Source organism: Bubalus kerabau, chromosome 11 (assembly GCF_029407905.1).
Source record: "Bubalus kerabau isolate K-KA32 ecotype Philippines breed swamp buffalo chromosome 11, PCC_UOA_SB_1v2, whole genome shotgun sequence".
Classification (NCBI taxonomy): Eukaryota; Metazoa; Chordata; class Mammalia; order Artiodactyla; family Bovidae; genus Bubalus; species Bubalus kerabau.
In genome coordinates, this window is record NC_073634.1 from 101,871,924 (window position 1) to 101,889,385 (window position 17,462).

General features: G+C 49.6%; 1 protein-coding gene across 12 annotated transcripts in view; it reads left to right on the forward strand.

The window, feature by feature from the left end:
- The window catches only part of ODF2 (outer dense fiber of sperm tails 2), a 29,172-nt gene extending 11,899 nt beyond the window's left edge, over positions 1-17,273 (forward strand). For all 12 annotated transcript variants that reach the window (XM_055541294.1, XM_055541295.1, XM_055541296.1 and 9 more), the window contains 13 exons: positions 3,125-3,196; positions 4,250-4,321; positions 4,455-4,571; positions 5,183-5,368; positions 5,885-5,994; positions 7,328-7,463; positions 9,711-9,821; positions 9,981-10,085; positions 11,030-11,188; positions 12,516-12,616; positions 14,257-14,419; positions 14,842-14,967; positions 15,373-17,273. In XM_055541294.1, coding sequence (XP_055397269.1) covers positions 3,125-3,196; positions 4,250-4,321; positions 4,455-4,571; positions 5,183-5,368; positions 5,885-5,994; positions 7,328-7,463; positions 9,711-9,821; positions 9,981-10,085; positions 11,030-11,188; positions 12,516-12,616; positions 14,257-14,419; positions 14,842-14,967; positions 15,373-15,561 — 1,647 coding nt within the window. In that variant the 3' untranslated portion in view covers positions 15,562-17,273. The remainder of the gene's footprint in view (positions 1-3,124; positions 3,197-4,249; positions 4,322-4,454; positions 4,572-5,182; positions 5,369-5,884; positions 5,995-7,327; positions 7,464-9,710; positions 9,822-9,980; positions 10,086-11,029; positions 11,189-12,515; positions 12,617-14,256; positions 14,420-14,841; positions 14,968-15,372) is intronic.
- Positions 17,274-17,462: the final 189 nt, after the last annotated feature.

Genomic DNA, 17,462 nt, shown 5'->3' on the forward strand with positions numbered 1-17,462 from the left:
TTAGGGTTGTTTTTTTTTTTTTTTTTTTTTTGCTGCCTCGTGCAGTCTGTGGGATCCTAGACCCCTGACCAGGGATCAAACCCATACCCCCTGCTGTGGAAGCTCAAAGTCCCAACCACTGAACTGCCAGGGAATTCCCTATTTTTCTTAGTTTACCATCTTTTTTTAAGAAGCAGTGTCAACTTCCTTTGTTTTTATTTAGAAAATTAGCGTTTAAAATGATAGTGTACCTGCTATCCAACTTTCCAAACAAAACCTTGTCCACATGGCTGAATCCCTCTAGGTCTCCTTTGTCAATAACCTCGTCTCCCTCCCATCAGCGGGGAACTTTATCTGCGATCCGATAGTTTTTCTCTTGGGTATGCATCCTCAGGCAACCTATGGTATAGTTTAGCATGTTCTCAAACTTGACATAAATGATATTGTTCCATATGTATTCTTCTGAGTTTGCTTTTTTCAGTCAATGTTTTTATGAGATCTATCCATTTTTAAACTTGAAACCTAAGGTGGTTCATTTTCCCTGCTCTATTCTGTTTTATGACAGTACCACAACTTATTTACTCACCCTTCCGTTGATGGAGACAATTTTTAGTTGTTTGCGTTCACAAGCAGTGAGTGTTATTTTGCACACTCGTCTGGACTATTCCTGGTGTACAGGAAACATGAGAGTTTCCAGAATATATTTCTATGACTTTTACTAGCTACAGCTAAATTATCCTCTTAAAATATTTCTGTCTCATTTCTGGTTCACTGTTCATGGGGCGTGATTTTTAACCTCTCTGGGCCTCAGTTTTCCCACCTATAAAATGGGAATAGCATCTTTCACATGGGGTGGTAAGAGATTTAGAGATGTTACCTGGATGAGGATTGTGCATACTCCCGGCACACGGTGGGTGCTTGATAAATGGTGGCTGATGCTACTGCTTGTCCTGGGACTGGAGGGGCTTTCAGAAAACCTCTTCCTACCAATTTTTTTCCTTTTTTGCCTTCTTACCTTCTATTATACCAGCCTGGAAGCCCAAATTCTCCAGTTGGAGGTGAAGGGTCAGCTAATTTAAACTCCCACCATAGCAGGTGTCCCCAGTTCTATCTCGGCGCTCACCTCCTCCTGCCTGTGTGGCCCTCGGGACTGCACCCCCATCTCAGTGCTTCCTGGGGAGTGCTCAGAGCGGTGAGGGCAGTGTTCTGGCTCTGGAGTCCTTTGGCTTCGGGCCCAGCTCTGCCGTTTCCGACTGTGTGATCTCAGGCAGCTGACTTCACTTCTCCCAGCCTCAGTCTCTTGGTCCATGAAATGGGTGTGGTGACTGTGCCTGGCTTCATAGGGTGGGGGATTTGCTGTGGTCACGTGTTAGTCTGTGTAGCGTCCCCCGGAGGCTCAGAGGGCGTCATGGCCTATCCTACAGTGATCAGCTGCAGGCTTTGGATCCCCGGTCCAGGCTTTTGTCCTGTGTTCTTTGTCTCTTGTTGCTGGAGAAACCACAGTGCTGTCTTCTTTCAGTTCCTGGGTCCTCGGGAAATTTTGGGACTGGGGAGCCTTTTCTCATGGTCCATGAGGGTGAACTGAGGGACTGAAACGGAAAGAGGAGTGAGCCTTCTGCTAGGGGTACTTTGTTCAGGTGCCCGGGAGGAAGAAGAGAGATGGTTCACAAAGACACAGCCCAGTGCAAAAGTGGGCAAGGGTGTGAGCAGGCAGTCTGGGGAAGGGGAAGCCTAAGTGGCTAAATAAGCATGAGAGTTATTTAGTAATTAGGGAAGTGCGAATTAACAGAAGGGTTCATGCTGGCAAGACTGGCAAGAGGTAGAGGCTGGCTGCTACCTGGTGTGCTCACGTCCTGCTTGAAGCCGTGTAAGTCAGTGCAGGCATCTTGCAGGGCGTGTCAGCTGTCACAAATCACAAACCTTCTGGCCCAGCCATTCTTACTCTTTGTGTCAGTCCTGGGGAGACACCATGGTATATGCTCAACGTGTCTATTGCTGCAGTATTTACAGTTGCAAAACCTGGTATTTATAGTTGCAAAACCCAGGAGCCACCTTATTGCCCAAAAGTTATGGGGAGAGGTTAGAAATACCACTGCAAAAAAAAAAAAGAAACAACAACAACAAAAAAGAAATACCACTGCATTTTAGAGACAGAAAGCAGATTATAGAGGTTGGGGAATTCCCTGATGGTCTAGTGGTTAGGACTTGGCACTTTTCACTGCTGGGGCCCGGGTTCAGTCCCTGGTCGAGGAACTAAGATCCTGCAAGTTGTGTGGCATGCCACCCCACCCCACCCCTACACACAGAAGAACAGATCGGGGGTTGCTGGGGGCAGGGAGGAAGAGAAAATGGAGACTGCTTGACAGGTGCGGGTTTCCTTTTAGGTGATGAAAAAATTCTGAAACTAGAGAGTAGTGGGTCTTCCCTGGTGGCTCAGACAGTAAAGAATCCTCCTGCAATGTAGGAGATCTGGGTTTGAGATCTGGCTTGGGAAGATCCCCTGGAGGAGGGCATGGCCACTCCAGTATTCTTGCCTGTAGAATTCCATGGACAGAGGAGCCTGGCAGGCTGCAGTCCATAGGGTCGCGAAGAATCGGACACGACTGAGCGAATAATACTTTCACTTTTCTCTTTCAGATGGTAGTGATGGTTACTCAACATTGTAAATGTACCATACGCCACTGAATTTTACACTTGAAAATGGTGGCAAAGTTTGTTACATTTTACCAAATATACCAAAAACTATTGAATTGTACCTTTTAAATGGATGACCTATATCTGAATTTCTATCTCAATAAAGATGTTTTCTAAAAATCCAGTTGTAGACAGAATTACAGTATGGTATAATTTTGGTAAAATTACACATTAATCCCTCCCCACCCCTCACCTCCCAAAAGCTGGTTCTCTAGGTGTAGCTCTGTGTAAGTGCAGAGAGGAAGGATGGGCAGGACAGTCACCAAACTCGCCACTGTAGGGCTGGGTTTGGAGGTGGGGATAAGGGGTTCATTAAGTATTTTATGATGAGTATATAATTCATTACTTCCCTCATGAGAAATGTAATTTTCAGGAAAGGAATAGGATCTAGAGGAAGTAGACCTCTCAGTTTATTGGTTAACAAGTTGGCTTTTCCCGTCTTCCCTTCAAGGATTCTGAAAGAATGATGGAGCAACAAGGGACACTACTGAAACGGCTGGCGGAGGCGGACTCTGAGAAAGCGGTAACACACAGCGCCCCCTGCCTGCCAGAGCGGGTATAGGCGACAGCATAGAGGTGCTGAGCGGCTGCCGAAGGGCTGGAGCCCTACTCTGATTTTTTGGGGGGTCTTAGTTTCAAATCTGTAAAAAATATGAAGCAGATATTCCCATCCCTCCTTCTCCACCGGGCTTGTCTAGCTGCTCACTTGAGAGCTTGAATCACCAAGTTGGACGCTAGCCTGAGGGATGGTGATGATGGTGATGGATTTGTAAGCCTTCAGTTTGTTCTCTGCATTTCCTCATTTGTATTACGGTGTAGACTTGTTGACCCCCAAATTCCAGTTCTCCCAAGGAATCTCTGCCAAGGCAGCACCTTCCAAAGTCTGTTCCATGGAACCTTGAGTTCCTCAAGTGTTAGTGGGTATAAGAAACAAAAGAGGGGGGAGTGATACATGGCCAAATAAATATGGGAAAATACTGACCAGCCTGAATGGCTCATTCAACAAGCTGCTTAACTTCAAGACTTTGTGGAGCGTTAGATACATTAATGTCTGTTGTGAGGTTCTGAGAGAGAAATAGAGACCATGATTCCCAAGGTTTGGCCATGGTGCCTGGCTGAATATCACTAGGATTCGGCAGTCATGGTAATGATGCCTAAACATGCATTCCCAGCTCGAGAGCCTTGTCAAATTATGATACATCAGAAAATGGAAATACTAAGGTGCTTTATCAAAAGATACATGTTTAATCACACTATGGTAAACATGGTTATACAGCAAAATATGTGTTTGGCTTTTTAATCTGTGTTAACAGTGGTTATCTCTGGGTGGGAGATTGCAGGCATTCCTTAGTGCTTTTTTGTTGTGTCAGTATTTCCAACAGTTAACATTATTTTAAATTGTTATAAAAAAAAATTGTGATACAGATGTTAGGTGCTTCCTGCCCAGATCTCTGTGATATGGGCCAGTGTCTTTGGGACTTGAGCCCAGTGGCCAGGCACTCACAGGAGTTTTGTCCTCCCTGGGCCGAGCCTCCTCTCCCTTCCCAGGGAGCTCATGACAGTGTGTTCTCCCCAGCGCCTGCTATTACTGCTGCAAGACAAAGACAAGGAGGTGGAAGAGCTCCTCCAGGAAATACAATGTGAGAAGGTACCATCCCCGACAGTCGCTCCTGCGTATGGGCCGGGAGAGTGTGCTCTCCCAGGTCATGGGTAGAGTGCGCTCTGGAATCGCAGAGCTGGGTTCAAATCCTGGCTCTGTCACTTTCTCTGTCTCTCCAAAGGCTCAAGCAAAGACAGCATCTGAGCTTTCCAAGTCCATGGAGACCATGCGGGGGCATTTGCAAGCACAGCTTCGGTGCAAAGAGGCAGAGAACAGTCGCCTGTGTATGCAGATCAAGGTACCTGCTTGGCCCCACCAATGGGAAAGGGAGAGGGCGGGGCCTGGCAGTCCAGGGCCCATGGCCTGGCCAAGGTGCTTACGTTCAGGATTTGCCCCCAAAGGTTTAGGGGGTGCTGCTGCCAAAGCACTCTGAGCCAGTGGCAAGGGATACTCTGGGCCAGGGGCAAGAGCAGGGGTTTGGGTGTTCTTCCCTGCAGTGACCAGTTGGGTGCCATGCTTCTGAGCCAGTCACTTAATCCCTTAGGCCTCCAGTTCTCCTAACTACCCATGGGGTGGGTAGAGGGTTGGAGGGAGCTGACGTCTTTGAGCCAGGGACCCTCTAAGGTCACAGCTCTGCTGAGTAACTGAGGAATATCTCTGACTACTGTACTGGGAGTTCAGGAAAGGATGCCAGAAGAGTTCTATCTTAACACTAAGAACCAGAGGGTTCCGTAATGGGGGAGGTGCTGTGGGGAACTGGGCAGGGCCCTCACATCTCTGGTCTGCATTGCCTCCCACACAGTTGACCTGATTTCTCTCTTCCTCATTCCTCCCCGCCCCACCTCACCCTCCCCCGGACTTTTTGTCTCTCTCCTCTGTCTCTCCTCCACCGTTGTCCCTGTCTCCCAGAACCTGGAGCGCAGCGGGAACCAACACAAGGCGGAAGTAGAGGCCATCATGGAGCAGCTGAAGGAACTGAAGCAGAAGGGAGAACGAGACAAAGAGTCCTTGAAGAAAGCCATCCGAGCCCAAAAAGAGAGAGCCGAGAAGAGCGAGGAGTATGCTGAGCAGCTGCATGTGCAACTTGCCGACAAGGTAGCGGCCTCCCCGAGGAGGGCAGGCCAATAAGGAAGGGAAGGAGGGGTGGGGCGGTGGATAGGCGAGGAGCGGATGGGCAGGTGGAGGTGAAAAGCTCAAGAGAGGTGGATGGGCGGGCAAATGGAGAAATAGATGGCAGTGGAGAGGGTGAATGAGCTGGGAGGATGGGTGGCTGGCTGGAGGAAGAGGCAGTCAGGGAGTTAACAGCTAAAAGGGTGGTGATGGGGAGGGCGGCTGGCTGGAGACAAGTGGAGGGTTTGTGGGACATTCTAACCGCATCAGTATCACGGGTGGGAGTGATGGTTATGGATTTGCAGTCAGGGTGCGTGTGATGCTGGAAACGGAAAAGTAGCATCTGGCTCCTGCTTTAGTCTCAGTGCTTCTAGAAAGGAATTACAGGAGGGGGGTTTATGTTATCAGGGTGAGGGGTGTGGCCTGGGCTGACCCTCGGCTCCCTTGGCCTCAGTGCTGACACCTGACCGACGGACCCTGTCTACTGTCCCCTATTCCCAGGATCTTTATGTCGCTGAAGCTTTATCCACTCTGGAGTCATGGAGGAGCCGCTATAACCAAGTTGTAAAAGACAAAGGAGACCTTGAGCTGGAAATTATTGTCCTGAACGAGTATGTCTGTGTGAGGAGAGGGCATGGGGCCGATTGGAGGAGGGGGTGAGCCGGTGCATGGTGCCAGGCATCCTGAGGCAGCTCGTGTGAGCCACACGGGTACCATCTGGTCTCCTCTGGTCCAGGGCGGCATTGTTCCAGCCCTGTCCCAGGGTCCTACCCGCTGGTGGGCACTATGGAGGGGCCTTCTCTGCTCAAACCTGGGCCAGAGTGGGGCCCTAACCTGCACAGCAGGGAAACAGGCCCAGCCTCAGTGGTGTCCTCCTTCCAGTTCTTGGGGGACAGCGCAGCTGGTTTCTGCCTTCACCCTGTCTTCTCTCAGCTTCTCTTTGTCTGCCAGTCAGTAGGTCAGAGGTACAGCCTGGGAGTAGGGGGCAAAAGTGGCCTTAAGTTGAAGGTGACTGAACACACCTTCCTCGTCACTGGTGAACTATCAACAGTGACCGTTCTCCGGCTCAGCCAAATTCATGTGTTCATTCATTTGTTTATTGAGCAGCTACTATGTACCAGGCTGTGTATTGACCTTTAAGGTTACAGCAGTTAAAAAACAAATGCATTGCCTTCCCCATGGCGTTAACCCTGTACTGCACTTATGCCAGGCACTGCCCTTGGGATTCTCCAGCTAGTGGGAGAAAATGGATAGTTAAGGCAGAAGGATCTGAGGTACAGATGAAAGGGATCACGGAAGACATGTCATGAGGTGGGATGTCTGAACTGGGTTTTTCAAGTTGAGCGGGCGTTTGCTGGTGAAGCAATAGAATGCGTTTGCTTGGGCCCAGTTAGTACTTGCAAAACATTTGCTGAATGGCAAACTATAATTTCTCAATACTCAAAAAAAAAGGAGCCGTGTGCCTTTTTACTGCTTTGTGGCACCTGCCCTCACCTAGGGGAGATGGAGCCCCAGTGCGATGTGTGTGTGAGGGAGATGGATGCCTGGGGTGCCCCTGACCTCTGAGCCTGGGAGTTCTGTCCTGACTTCAGTTCCTGATGGGCTAAGAGATCAGGAAGTGCTGTGGGAAGGGACTGCACCTGTGGCCCTTGTCTTCAGTGTCAGCCTTGTGGGACGATTAGAACAGAGAAGGCTTCTGGGAGGTGGGTGGTAAGGGATGTAGACCTTCAAGGCTATTATATGAAAGCGGGCTACCTGGGGACGCCATGGGCGCCAGTGCGGGGGCAGCTGCTCCCAGTGGAGACTGGGAGCAGGCCGGGTGCCAAGGAGAGGAGGGACATGGGTGCCCTGAGAAGGAACCCCAGGCCCCACTCCACACAAAGACGCAGGCTGCTCATAGCCCGTGGGGTTGATTGTGTCTGCTTTCGCTTTGTGACCTTCCAGCCGGGTGACAGATCTCGTAAACCAGCAACAGACCTTGGAGGAGAAGATGCGGGAAGACCGGGACAGCCTGGTGGAGAGACTACATCGGCAGACCGCCGAGTATTCCGCGTTCAAACTAGAGAACGAGAGGCTGAAGGTGGGTCGTGAGAGCCAGGCCAGGGACATTCGGGGAGAGAGCAAACGGCTGGGCACTCCTGGTTGGGCCCAGAGATGACCGCCAGGACCTCCCAAGGGCCTGGAGGCAGCAGTGGGCTAAGAGGGCTTCCTCTGGAGTCGGGGAGACCCGGATTCAAGTCCTGACCAAACCTTGTAGAGTTGGAGGACCCGAACAGGATGTCTGCCTCGCTGTCGCCGCAGTTTCCTTAGGGGGAGGAAGTGAGGTCCTGCGTGGAGGGTGAGGCGGGTGAAGTGCCCCACCTGACATTCAGCCCGTGCGTGTGAGGAGGATCTGACCTCCTGGCGCAGTGCTGGGACCATCCACTTGCATTCACTCTCACTGTAACCTCCCAATAATGTGATAATTACTCTACTTTCTAGAATAAGGAGACTGCTTAGAGCGAGTTTAAGTTTCTTGCCAAGAGTCTGCCCTTGGAAGTATTGGGAGTTCAGATTTGAACTTCAATCTGACTCTGGGGCTGTAACCACTAGCTTTTAACCACTCACTTTACACCCTCCAGCAACCTGGTGGTGAGAGGCAGCGAACAGAGGTTGACATTGCAGAGCCAGGTTTGATCTTGCTTTTTAACTGATCTGGGCAATAGTGTCTTTTTTTTTTTTTACTGATTTTTGTTAAGATAGATAGATTTAAGGAAGTATAATACAGAAAGGTACACAAAACAGACGTACTTTGTCCACCAGTCACCCTGATGGGACCTTAAAGCCAGCCACCCCGGTGACCTCACCTAGTTACAAACACCCGCTGCTAACGGAACGGTTATCCTGACTCTGTCACTCCGGATGAGTTGGCCTGGTTTTGCACTCTGAGCCTGGCCCTTGTGGCTTTTCCTCGGCATCTGTTTGTGGAAGTTATCCACGTCATGTGTGCTGGTGCATCCGTCTCTGTGCCGTGCATCGTGCCATTGCAGGAATTATACCACGACACGCTTGTCCATTCTGCTGCCAATGCACGTCCGGTGGTACAGCTTCCTATACCTTGAAGTAGAAATGCTCGGTCAGTAGGTGGTACGTTGACCTTCGGTAGGTGTCAGCGAACAACAGTAAAGCTGGGTGTACAGGTTTCCACGCTTATCAGGGGCGTCTGAGAAACATGCTCCGTGTCTCCTCAGCAGCACTTGGTGTTGTCCGTCTTTTTCATTTTAAAAAGGTGGGAGAGCACTCGTGTGTCATTGTTGCCGTGCAAGTGTTGGACAAGTGACAGACAACCCCACGTCTGACAGTTAACTGGGGTATGATTTGAAGGCCGGTATGTCTGTGTGGTGAAATAGTGTGGCTCTTCAAAATGTTTGTAGAAGTATATTTTCCCAGACATTAATTACAAAGGTAATCATAATTACAAAGGTAAAATATGCTTATATGAAAGTTGAAAACATCACAGAAATGTGGTGGCAGAACTGAAGGTCTCTGTGAACTGTATATGTACATTTATTCCAGTTTTTTTACCCTGATATTAACCTGCATATTCAAACATATGCACATTCATCCTTCCATCTGTTATTCTGCAGCTTGATTTTCCCACTCAACCACATTTCATGGATATCTTTTTTTTCTTTTGCTTTCTTTCTTTTGAATGAGTGCTTATTATTTTATTGAGATACCATGACTTTATTTCGTCCCATCTGCTAAGGTGAGCATTTATTGATGAGAGAAGTAGTTCTCAACATACTTGTTAATTGAAGAGTTTGTTGCAAAGCACTGGATATAATATAATCCCATGCTTACTGGAAAAAATAAAATATCTACACAGCTATCAATATATAGCCATATACTAAGGAATCATGATTTGTTTTTCTGGGTTTTATCTCCATTTTCTTTCATGATAATGTGTTGCCTTTTTCTCATTTTTTTCTTTATTTTGGTCATGCCATGAGGCATTCCTAAAAATCAAATCCTAGCTCCCAGGAGTGAAAGTGCTGAATCCTAACCATGGGACCGCCAAGGAATTCCCAATAATGCATTGCTTTTGTGATTAGAACAGAAAAACATGGGAATCTCTTACTTTCATCTGTCTTCACTTGAGTTGGTCATATTGGGAGCCCTGCCCTGGTGCCTGTCTGAGGAAACCTGCTGGTAGGGGTCGAGTAGGTGGGGCTTCCCTTTGCCAGCCCCTCAGAGTAAGAGTCAGGGCTTGGTTTGGCCACCTGCTCCGGGACGTTTCCTGCTGGTTACCCATGAGCTGGTTAACCTTGATCTGGTTCCCTTCCAGGCTAGCTTCGCCCCAATGGAGGACAAGCTCAACCAGGCGCACATCGAGGTCCAGCAGCTGAAGGCATCGGTTAAGAACTACGAGGGAATGATTGACAACTATAAGAGTCAGGTAGGCTGTCCGGTGCCAGCGGCCCTGCCAGGGCAGCAGCGCCTCCTGCTATGGAGAGAGGTTCACCCCAAGGCCTCCCCCCAAAAAGGTGTTTTTTGGTTTTTTTTCCACCAAAACTTGGCTCTACCCAAGATGGCCCAATGCTTTGTTGGTCCCCAGGTGATGAAGACCAGACTGGAGGCTGATGAAGTGGCTGCCCAGCTGGAACGCTGTGACAAAGAGAACAAGATCCTTAAAGATGAGATGAACAAAGAGATTGAAGCGGTATTGCTCCCTGTGCTCGCCTTCTTCCCCTCCCCAGTCCCAGGCCTGCAGTCTGTCCCTCCTGTCTGTCCTTGACGCTCTCCGATGTGCTTCTCATCTCTTCTTTCTCTCTCCTGCTTCCTCATTATTCCTCTTTCTCATCCTGGTTTTCCTTAAAAAAAAAATTTCCCCTGCTTGGAACATTCAGGTGGATTCAGATCCACAGATCTGGCAGGCCTTAGGTGTACCTGTTGCATGCCTTCTTTGTGATGTTTTAATTTTGTGCCAACCAAAAAATTGCCTCCTGTCCCCTTCCCTACAAAAAAGCATTATTATTCTAGAGACAGCTTGGCTGTCTGGAAGCAAAGAGATCATCTTAATAGTGACCTTGGAGACAGATTGAGTCCAGGCTCAGCCAGTACCTGGCTGCATATCCTTGGACACGTCACTGCCCCTCTGCAGTCCTCAGGCTCCTCCTTAATACAAGGATGGGTGAAGACCAGATAGGTGATAGCTTTCTCTCTGACCCAGAGTGTCGTGACTGCCTTCCTAGGAGCTTTTGGGTTACACTAGACTTGAATCCTGGCTCTGCCAGTTCCTAACCGAGTGACCTTGGGCAAGTGATCCTTTGATCCTCAGAGTCTTTAGGTGGGGCCAGCAGCACCTACTGTGTAAGTTGTATGAATTCAGGGAATAATGCCTGGGTCCTGGAGTTTGTTACATGGTCACCATTATTCTTCAGTGAGTAAAGGAGCAGCAGGCTGCAGTCACCAAGTGGCCAAATGCGTCCCCCCAGCGAACACCTAAGATGTTTTCAGTGGCCTGCCGGGTGCACTTCTGCCCGTGGGCCTTGCAGGACCCTTTCCAGGGGCCTGAGGGCGGCCTTGCCACACTCCCAAGGATTCTGTTTGGCTGCTGCAGCCACCAGGCCCTTCCCAACCGTGGGCTCCTCTCTCCCACTCCAGGCACGGAGGCAGTTCCAGTCCCAGCTGGCTGACCTGCAGCAGCTGCCCGATATCCTTAAGATCACAGAGGCTAAACTGGCTGAGTGCCAGGACCAGCTGCAGGGCTATGAGCGGAAGAACATTGACCTCACAGCCATCATATCAGACCTGCGCAGCCGGGTAAGGGACTGGCAGAAAGGGTCCCATGAACTGGCCCGAGCAGGGGCCCGCTTACCAAGATGAGCTGCACGCGCGCCGCCCCCCCCCAAGGGAGGACCACTTCCTTTTTCTTGGCTGCCGCTTTTTGAAAGGAGTGAGCTATCATCAGTGCTGTGAAATAAAAGTCTGGTGTGCCAAATGCCTTGTGTTTGCACAAAGTGATTGTAGTTATAGGAGCTGCCGGGCCCTCCTGCTCTCGCCGCTCCCCGAGTGCTCCAAGTCTCCGCCGGCCTTGCCCTTCAACGCTCTGCTGCTGTCCTCAAGCCTCATGCCACCAGTGGACACCAAGCCATAGGTTTTCTTTGTCTCCGTCTTTCTCTTGCTTTAGCTGCCTTTCCCTAGTCTGAATAGACCCCTTGCCTGAGCTTCTGTCCCAACAGAGGGCTGCTTTTCTCCCAGAGGCAATGTGCCTTTGGGTGCCTGGAACCAAGCCGGCAAGGTCTAAGAAATGGTACGCTTCTCATCTGCACTGTGACCTTGGGCGAGACCCTTCCCCTGTCTACACCTGCGTCCTTGCAGTAACGGTGGAAGTAGCTGCCATTTTTTGAGCACAGGCTCTGTGCTCCGGCATTCTCTCATTTAATTCTCCCAGTAACTTTGCAAAGGGTCTTATTTTCCCCATTTCACAAAAAGCAGCCAAGGGCAGAGAGCGGGAGAAGTCATTTCCTGAGGTCACAGGTCACACTCTCCTGAACTAATGCTTCTCAACAGGGACTGAAAACCAGCCGGCTCTGTCTGGTTCCCAAGCCCATGTTCTCAGTACTTTAAATCACCTGCCTACTCTTGAACCTGAGTATTCTCAGGGCCTTTCAGGCCTGGATGTCTGAGTCTTCTGGATAACTTCTCAAACCTGCCAGTCTGAAGGACTTGATAGATTTCCTATGGCCTTGCTTGCACTGGTCCCCAGTTAAGGAGAATGACATCAGCAGTCCCACCAACATCCTTGGTAAAGCTCAGTAGTGGGTTGCGTGGACCAGTTAGGCCTGCTGTCTGCTTCTGCCTTACGTCTCCCCAGATCCTACTGACTGGCCTCTCCTGAACCAGAATATGTCATCATGGCTATTCAGGATCGAAGCTGGCTTCTCTCAGCATGGGAGAGCCTTCGATCTCGGGGGTCGGGCCTAACCTGTCCCCACTCTCCTCTCTCCTCCAGGTTGTGCGTTGAGACTTGGATGCCTGCTGAGGGCAGCGTGCCTCTCTCCTGGGTGTGGATGACAGGTCACAGGGATAAGGGAGGGCTGTACCTGGAGGTTCTTTTGTAAACCAGTCTGTGTTCCTGTCATTTTAGATCGAACACCAGGGGGACAAGCTGGAGATGGCGAGAGAGAAACATCAGGCTTCCCAGAAGGAAAATAAACAGCTGAGTCTGAAGGTGGATGAACTGGAGAGGTTAGAGGCACTTGGTCCAATCTCTGTCCTCTTCCTAGGACCTGAGACTTTTCAGCCACTTAGCTGCTTTGGGCTCAGTGTGCAGAAATGTTTGAGGGACTCGAGGCCCTGGAAGGTACTAGGCAGACCTCAGAGGAAAAGCTGTTTCCACTGCAGTGGTAAGCATTGTGGGAGAGAGGAAGGTGGTCTCTGGCCAGGGGGGATGCTCCATGACAGTGTGATCAAGATCAGACCACCCAATGGTGGTCCAGTGGTTAAGACTCTGAGCTTCACTGCAGGGAACCTGGGTTTGATACCTGCTCGGGGAACTAAGATCCTGCATGCTTCATAGTGTGGCCAAGAAGTAAAAAGAAAAATTAAGAAAAGGATCAGACCACCCATAGGCACCACCTATCAAAAAGGCATGCTTCATCCAAGCAAACCAGCAGGGCCAGGTGCTGCAGTGGGAGACACTCCTCCGCATTCTGCTCTTTATTCCTGGTCACCCTTCCCAAGACCTTTCTGATCTATTCCGTTACTTATGGTCTATTGGAGGCAGTCAGGAAAAGAGTTCACGTTTTGGAATCAGAATCTTTGGCCTTTGATCACAACTTGGCCACTTTACCTGCATTGTGATCTTGAGCAAATCATTTCATCCTTTTGAACCTCATCACCCTGTTTACTCATCTTGAGAAAGGGAGCAAGGTAGGGAGAAGTCCAGTTCTTGGGGTTGTTGTGTATCTTCCTCGAGATAATCCTCAAAGGGCTTAGCACGTTACCTGGTGTGCAAAATCATGCTGTATAGAATAGTATATATGAGTTGGTATTACCCCCATTTTAGATACAAGGAAACTGAGCTTGGGGAGAGGTTAGGTGACTTGCCCAAGAGCACATAGCTGGTGACTCGCAAAGTTGTGGCTTAGACTGTCTTTGTCCAGAGCATTTAGTGTCCATAACATGAGGGCTGGAGCCCTCGTTTCAGTGATGAAAGACTTGGGGAATCCGAGGAGGCTGCAATTGGCCCAGGTGGCTCACACAGCCTGCCAGCAGGGACTTTAAGCAAGTGGTCTCCCCTGGGCTCCACCTTTACTCTGCTGGCCTCAAAGATGCAGCTGCAAGGTTGCAGGACTTACAGAACTCCTGAGATTGGAAGGTGTTCTGGAAGGGCAGCGGGGACCATGTGTGCACTCGAGATGGTCACTGCTGCCCCACGGCTGGGTCACAGATGATGCTGAGTGCTCCAGCTGAAGTCCCTTTGCTGAGGGTGGCAGCAGTGAAGAAGGGGGGGGCGGGTTTTGGTGACAGACCTACCAGCTGTGGTGACCTTGAGCCAATGACTTCACCTCTCTGTGGCACAGTTGCTTCATTTGTAAAGTGGGGATCAGAATGGAACCCACATTCCTGAGCTGCAAGCTGCCATATTACATGTGATGATACATGTACGCAGCACAGCCCACAGTCAGTCTGTGCTTGCTTCTCCCACTCTCCATACAGCTCCTTGCCGTCATGATGATCAGCAGATTTCTTTGATTTATTCCTGTTATTCCCTGGAGATGCTTGGTGTGATGTGAACCCCGGTCCAGCGTGGCTGGCAGCCCCCAGCCGTGTGGAACAGGACGCATAGTGGGGCGAGCAGACTCTGACTGAGTGCTTCCACCTAGGAAACTGGAGGCGACCAGTGCCCAGAATATCGAGTTCCTACAGGTGATTGCCAAGAGGGAGGAGGCAATCCACCAGTCCCAGCTGCGACTGGAGGAGAAAACACGGGAATGCGGAACCCTGGCGAGGCAGTTGGAGAGCGCCATTGAAGACGCCAGGAGGCAGGTCAGTCTCACATCTGTTGTTAAGCAGCTCTGCGTCTTTGGGCACATCGCTTAACTTCTCTGAGCCTATCTCCGCATCTGAAAAATGGGCATATCGTAGTAGTACCTGCCCCCACAGATTCATCATGAAGATCAAATGAGCAATGATTGTAAAGAACTTGGCACTGGATTCACAACTGCTCCTGTCATTGCTGCCAGAGTGGGCCTCAGACAGGTGTTCCACATCTGAGGTGGTAACTCATGGAGCGTTGGCAAAGGGCAGGTGAAGCAGGCTTGCAGAAGTTGTCTCCGTAGCTAGCTCCCGCCCTGAGGCTGCAGAGAATTCTCCACAGTGAGACTGGTCAGTGGGAGTGGTCCAGCCTCTTCCTTACCAGGTGTCCCCATGTCAGGTAAGCCAGCCCCACCTCTGTGCTTTCTGGGTAGGTGGAACAAACCAAGGAGCTCGCAGCCTCCAAGGAGCGAGCAGCCCAGAACAAAATCCTGGACCTTGAGACCCAGCTGAGCAGGACCAAGACTGAGCTCAGCCAGCTGCGGCGGAGCCGGGACGATGTGAGTCTGTCTGGGGGTAGGGGGGGTGGTAGCAGACAAGAAGGGTATGGGTTGAAGGTTGAGCTTCCTGGCGCCCGCAGGGCACTGTGTTCTGTTCTTTTTATGAATATGACATGGTTTTATTTTCCTCCCATCACTTTCCCGTCCCTTCAGGATATTCCAGGCCCCTCCCCTTGTTTATTACCAGCTTTGTTAAGAGGGCATTTACCATAAAACCCTCTCATTCAGATTGTACAATTCAGTGGTTTTGAGTACATTCTGAGTTGTGCAGTTATCACCACAATCCAGGTTGAGAATATTTTCAGAAAGAAAGCGACCCATTAGCAGCCCTCATCCCCTGGCCTCTAGGGGTGGTCTGTTCTGGGCGTTCCACACACTTGGGCCCCGGCCCGTTCCTCCTCTCAGGCTGATCGCCGCTACCAGAGCCGCCTGCAGGACCTGAAAGACCGCCTGGAGCAGTCGGAGAGCACCAACCGCAGCATGCAGAACTACGTCCAGTTCCTCAAGTCGTCCTACGCCAACGTGTTTGGGGACGGTCCCTACGCTTCCTACCTGACCAGCTCTCCCATCCGCTCTCGGTCTCCTCCCGCCTAAGCCACTGCTCTTGGGCTAGGGGCTCAGATGGATGCCGCGGCAATGGAGGTGTCGCTAAGCCATATCTGGAAAGCCTGTTGGTTTTCCTCTCTCTGCCTGAGATGAAGTATGATCAGGATCTTGTCTTAGCTACTAACTCCAGAAAAGTGCCTCGAGCAGCAGGGGATAGAGCTGAACCCACTTAGTTCTCTCCTCTCCGATAGCATCACCTGATGGAAAGTTCTAATTACCCCAACAGGCCTTAAAGCTACTACTATTAGGGTCAGGTTTTAACTCACTGTGATTGGCTCATTCCTTTCTCAGGAGAATATTTGGCCTGGACTTTCCCTCCAGACCGTTTTCCAGCTCTCTTCTATTTTAGGACTCTCTTGGGTTTTCCCTGACCCTAACCAGCAGGAGCTGCTAGGCAGAGGTCCTCACTGCGCCTCACCTTCTCGTGCTGCTTTCCTCATTGCATGGGTACGGTGTCCTCTCTAAGGTGCTCCCCTCCCACTTGTGGCCAAGTTTCCTCAAGGCCGCTTGCCCTCGCGCACTTCCCTACAGACGCTCGAGGGTTTATGTTTTACAAGTTCGCCTTGTAAAAGTACAATCCCAGTCTCGTTGATTTTTTTCCTAGCTAGGTTTGTGTCTGTGGAATGCATTTATTCTTGAAATGTATATGTTTTACAAAAGCTTTTATAATCAATATTTAAGTTTCCACGGGATAGTCTCCTTTACCCACATGATCCCTCTTCTAAAAATGATTCAGTAAGACGCTGCAGAAGAGCCAGTAAACATATTTTCAGGACATGGCACATGGAACATTAGGCTCTTTGATTCTGACTGGGTCGGCGCTTTCTCCTCTGCGTGCTTTCGCTTTATGATCCTGTGAAAGGGCCGGAGGAGATACATGGCAAGGTGCTGCTCAGTGTGTGAGGGCAGATGGCTTTAGCTCTTAGGAGGAAGATGGGCTGTGTCTGTCTTGCTATTTTTTAAATGTTAATTGCTTTCTGAAAGATGATGGGCTATTTTTGTCCTCCTCACATGTTCCTGTATTTAAAAGAACAACATATTCAGAGAGAACACACTTGGTGTTCTGTGCTGAATCCTAACCTTTCCATTCTAGATGGTAATTGTCCTCTGGGTGATCCAGTCTGGTTCCCTCTCAGCCACTCTAACCCAGGTCCGAACCTCTGGAGAATTCCCCTGTGTCCCCAAAAGCAATGGTCCCACACAGGCATCTGGATTGCACTCCCAGAACCGCACCCCCCGCCCCATCCCGCCCCAGTTTTGGAGACATTTGTAGTTTACAGCTTTCAATGATTTGTTTTTGTTAGTTTTGTTCTTAAATTTTATCTTCAGCTTTTAATTTTGCCAAGGAAGGTCCCTGAAATTACTACTACCAGCTACCATTGCCATAAAACCAAGCCTATTTTCACATCTTTAACATAGACTTGAATTTTCATACAATGTATGAAAGATCTTCCTAAGAAAAGACAGTTGACAAACTTACACCAATGTGCATACACTTCTGTATAACTCATCATTATTATCATCAAGCTAATGATAGCCCTTCAGTGTAGGATTCTGCTATCTGCGATGATGCTGTGGGAACTCTCTTTGGTTTCGTGGCTGGGATTCTCCTAACAATGTTTGGTTTTTCTTTGTAAAATATTGTATTACAAAAAGTCCAGAGATTTTGTGAAAATGAAAAATGTTTATATTGCTTCAAACTCGAGAGTTTTCCTTTCTGCCTCAAACTGAGACCCCATGAAATGGGCAAAAGGGTCAAAAGTTAGTGTCCTAGTTAAAGCTGGCCTCAGCAATGATGAGCTTTTCATTTATCGAGATAGATATAATTCACTCTTTTAAAGTGCATAATTCAGTAGTTTTTAATATATTCAAAGTTGTGTGATCCCCAC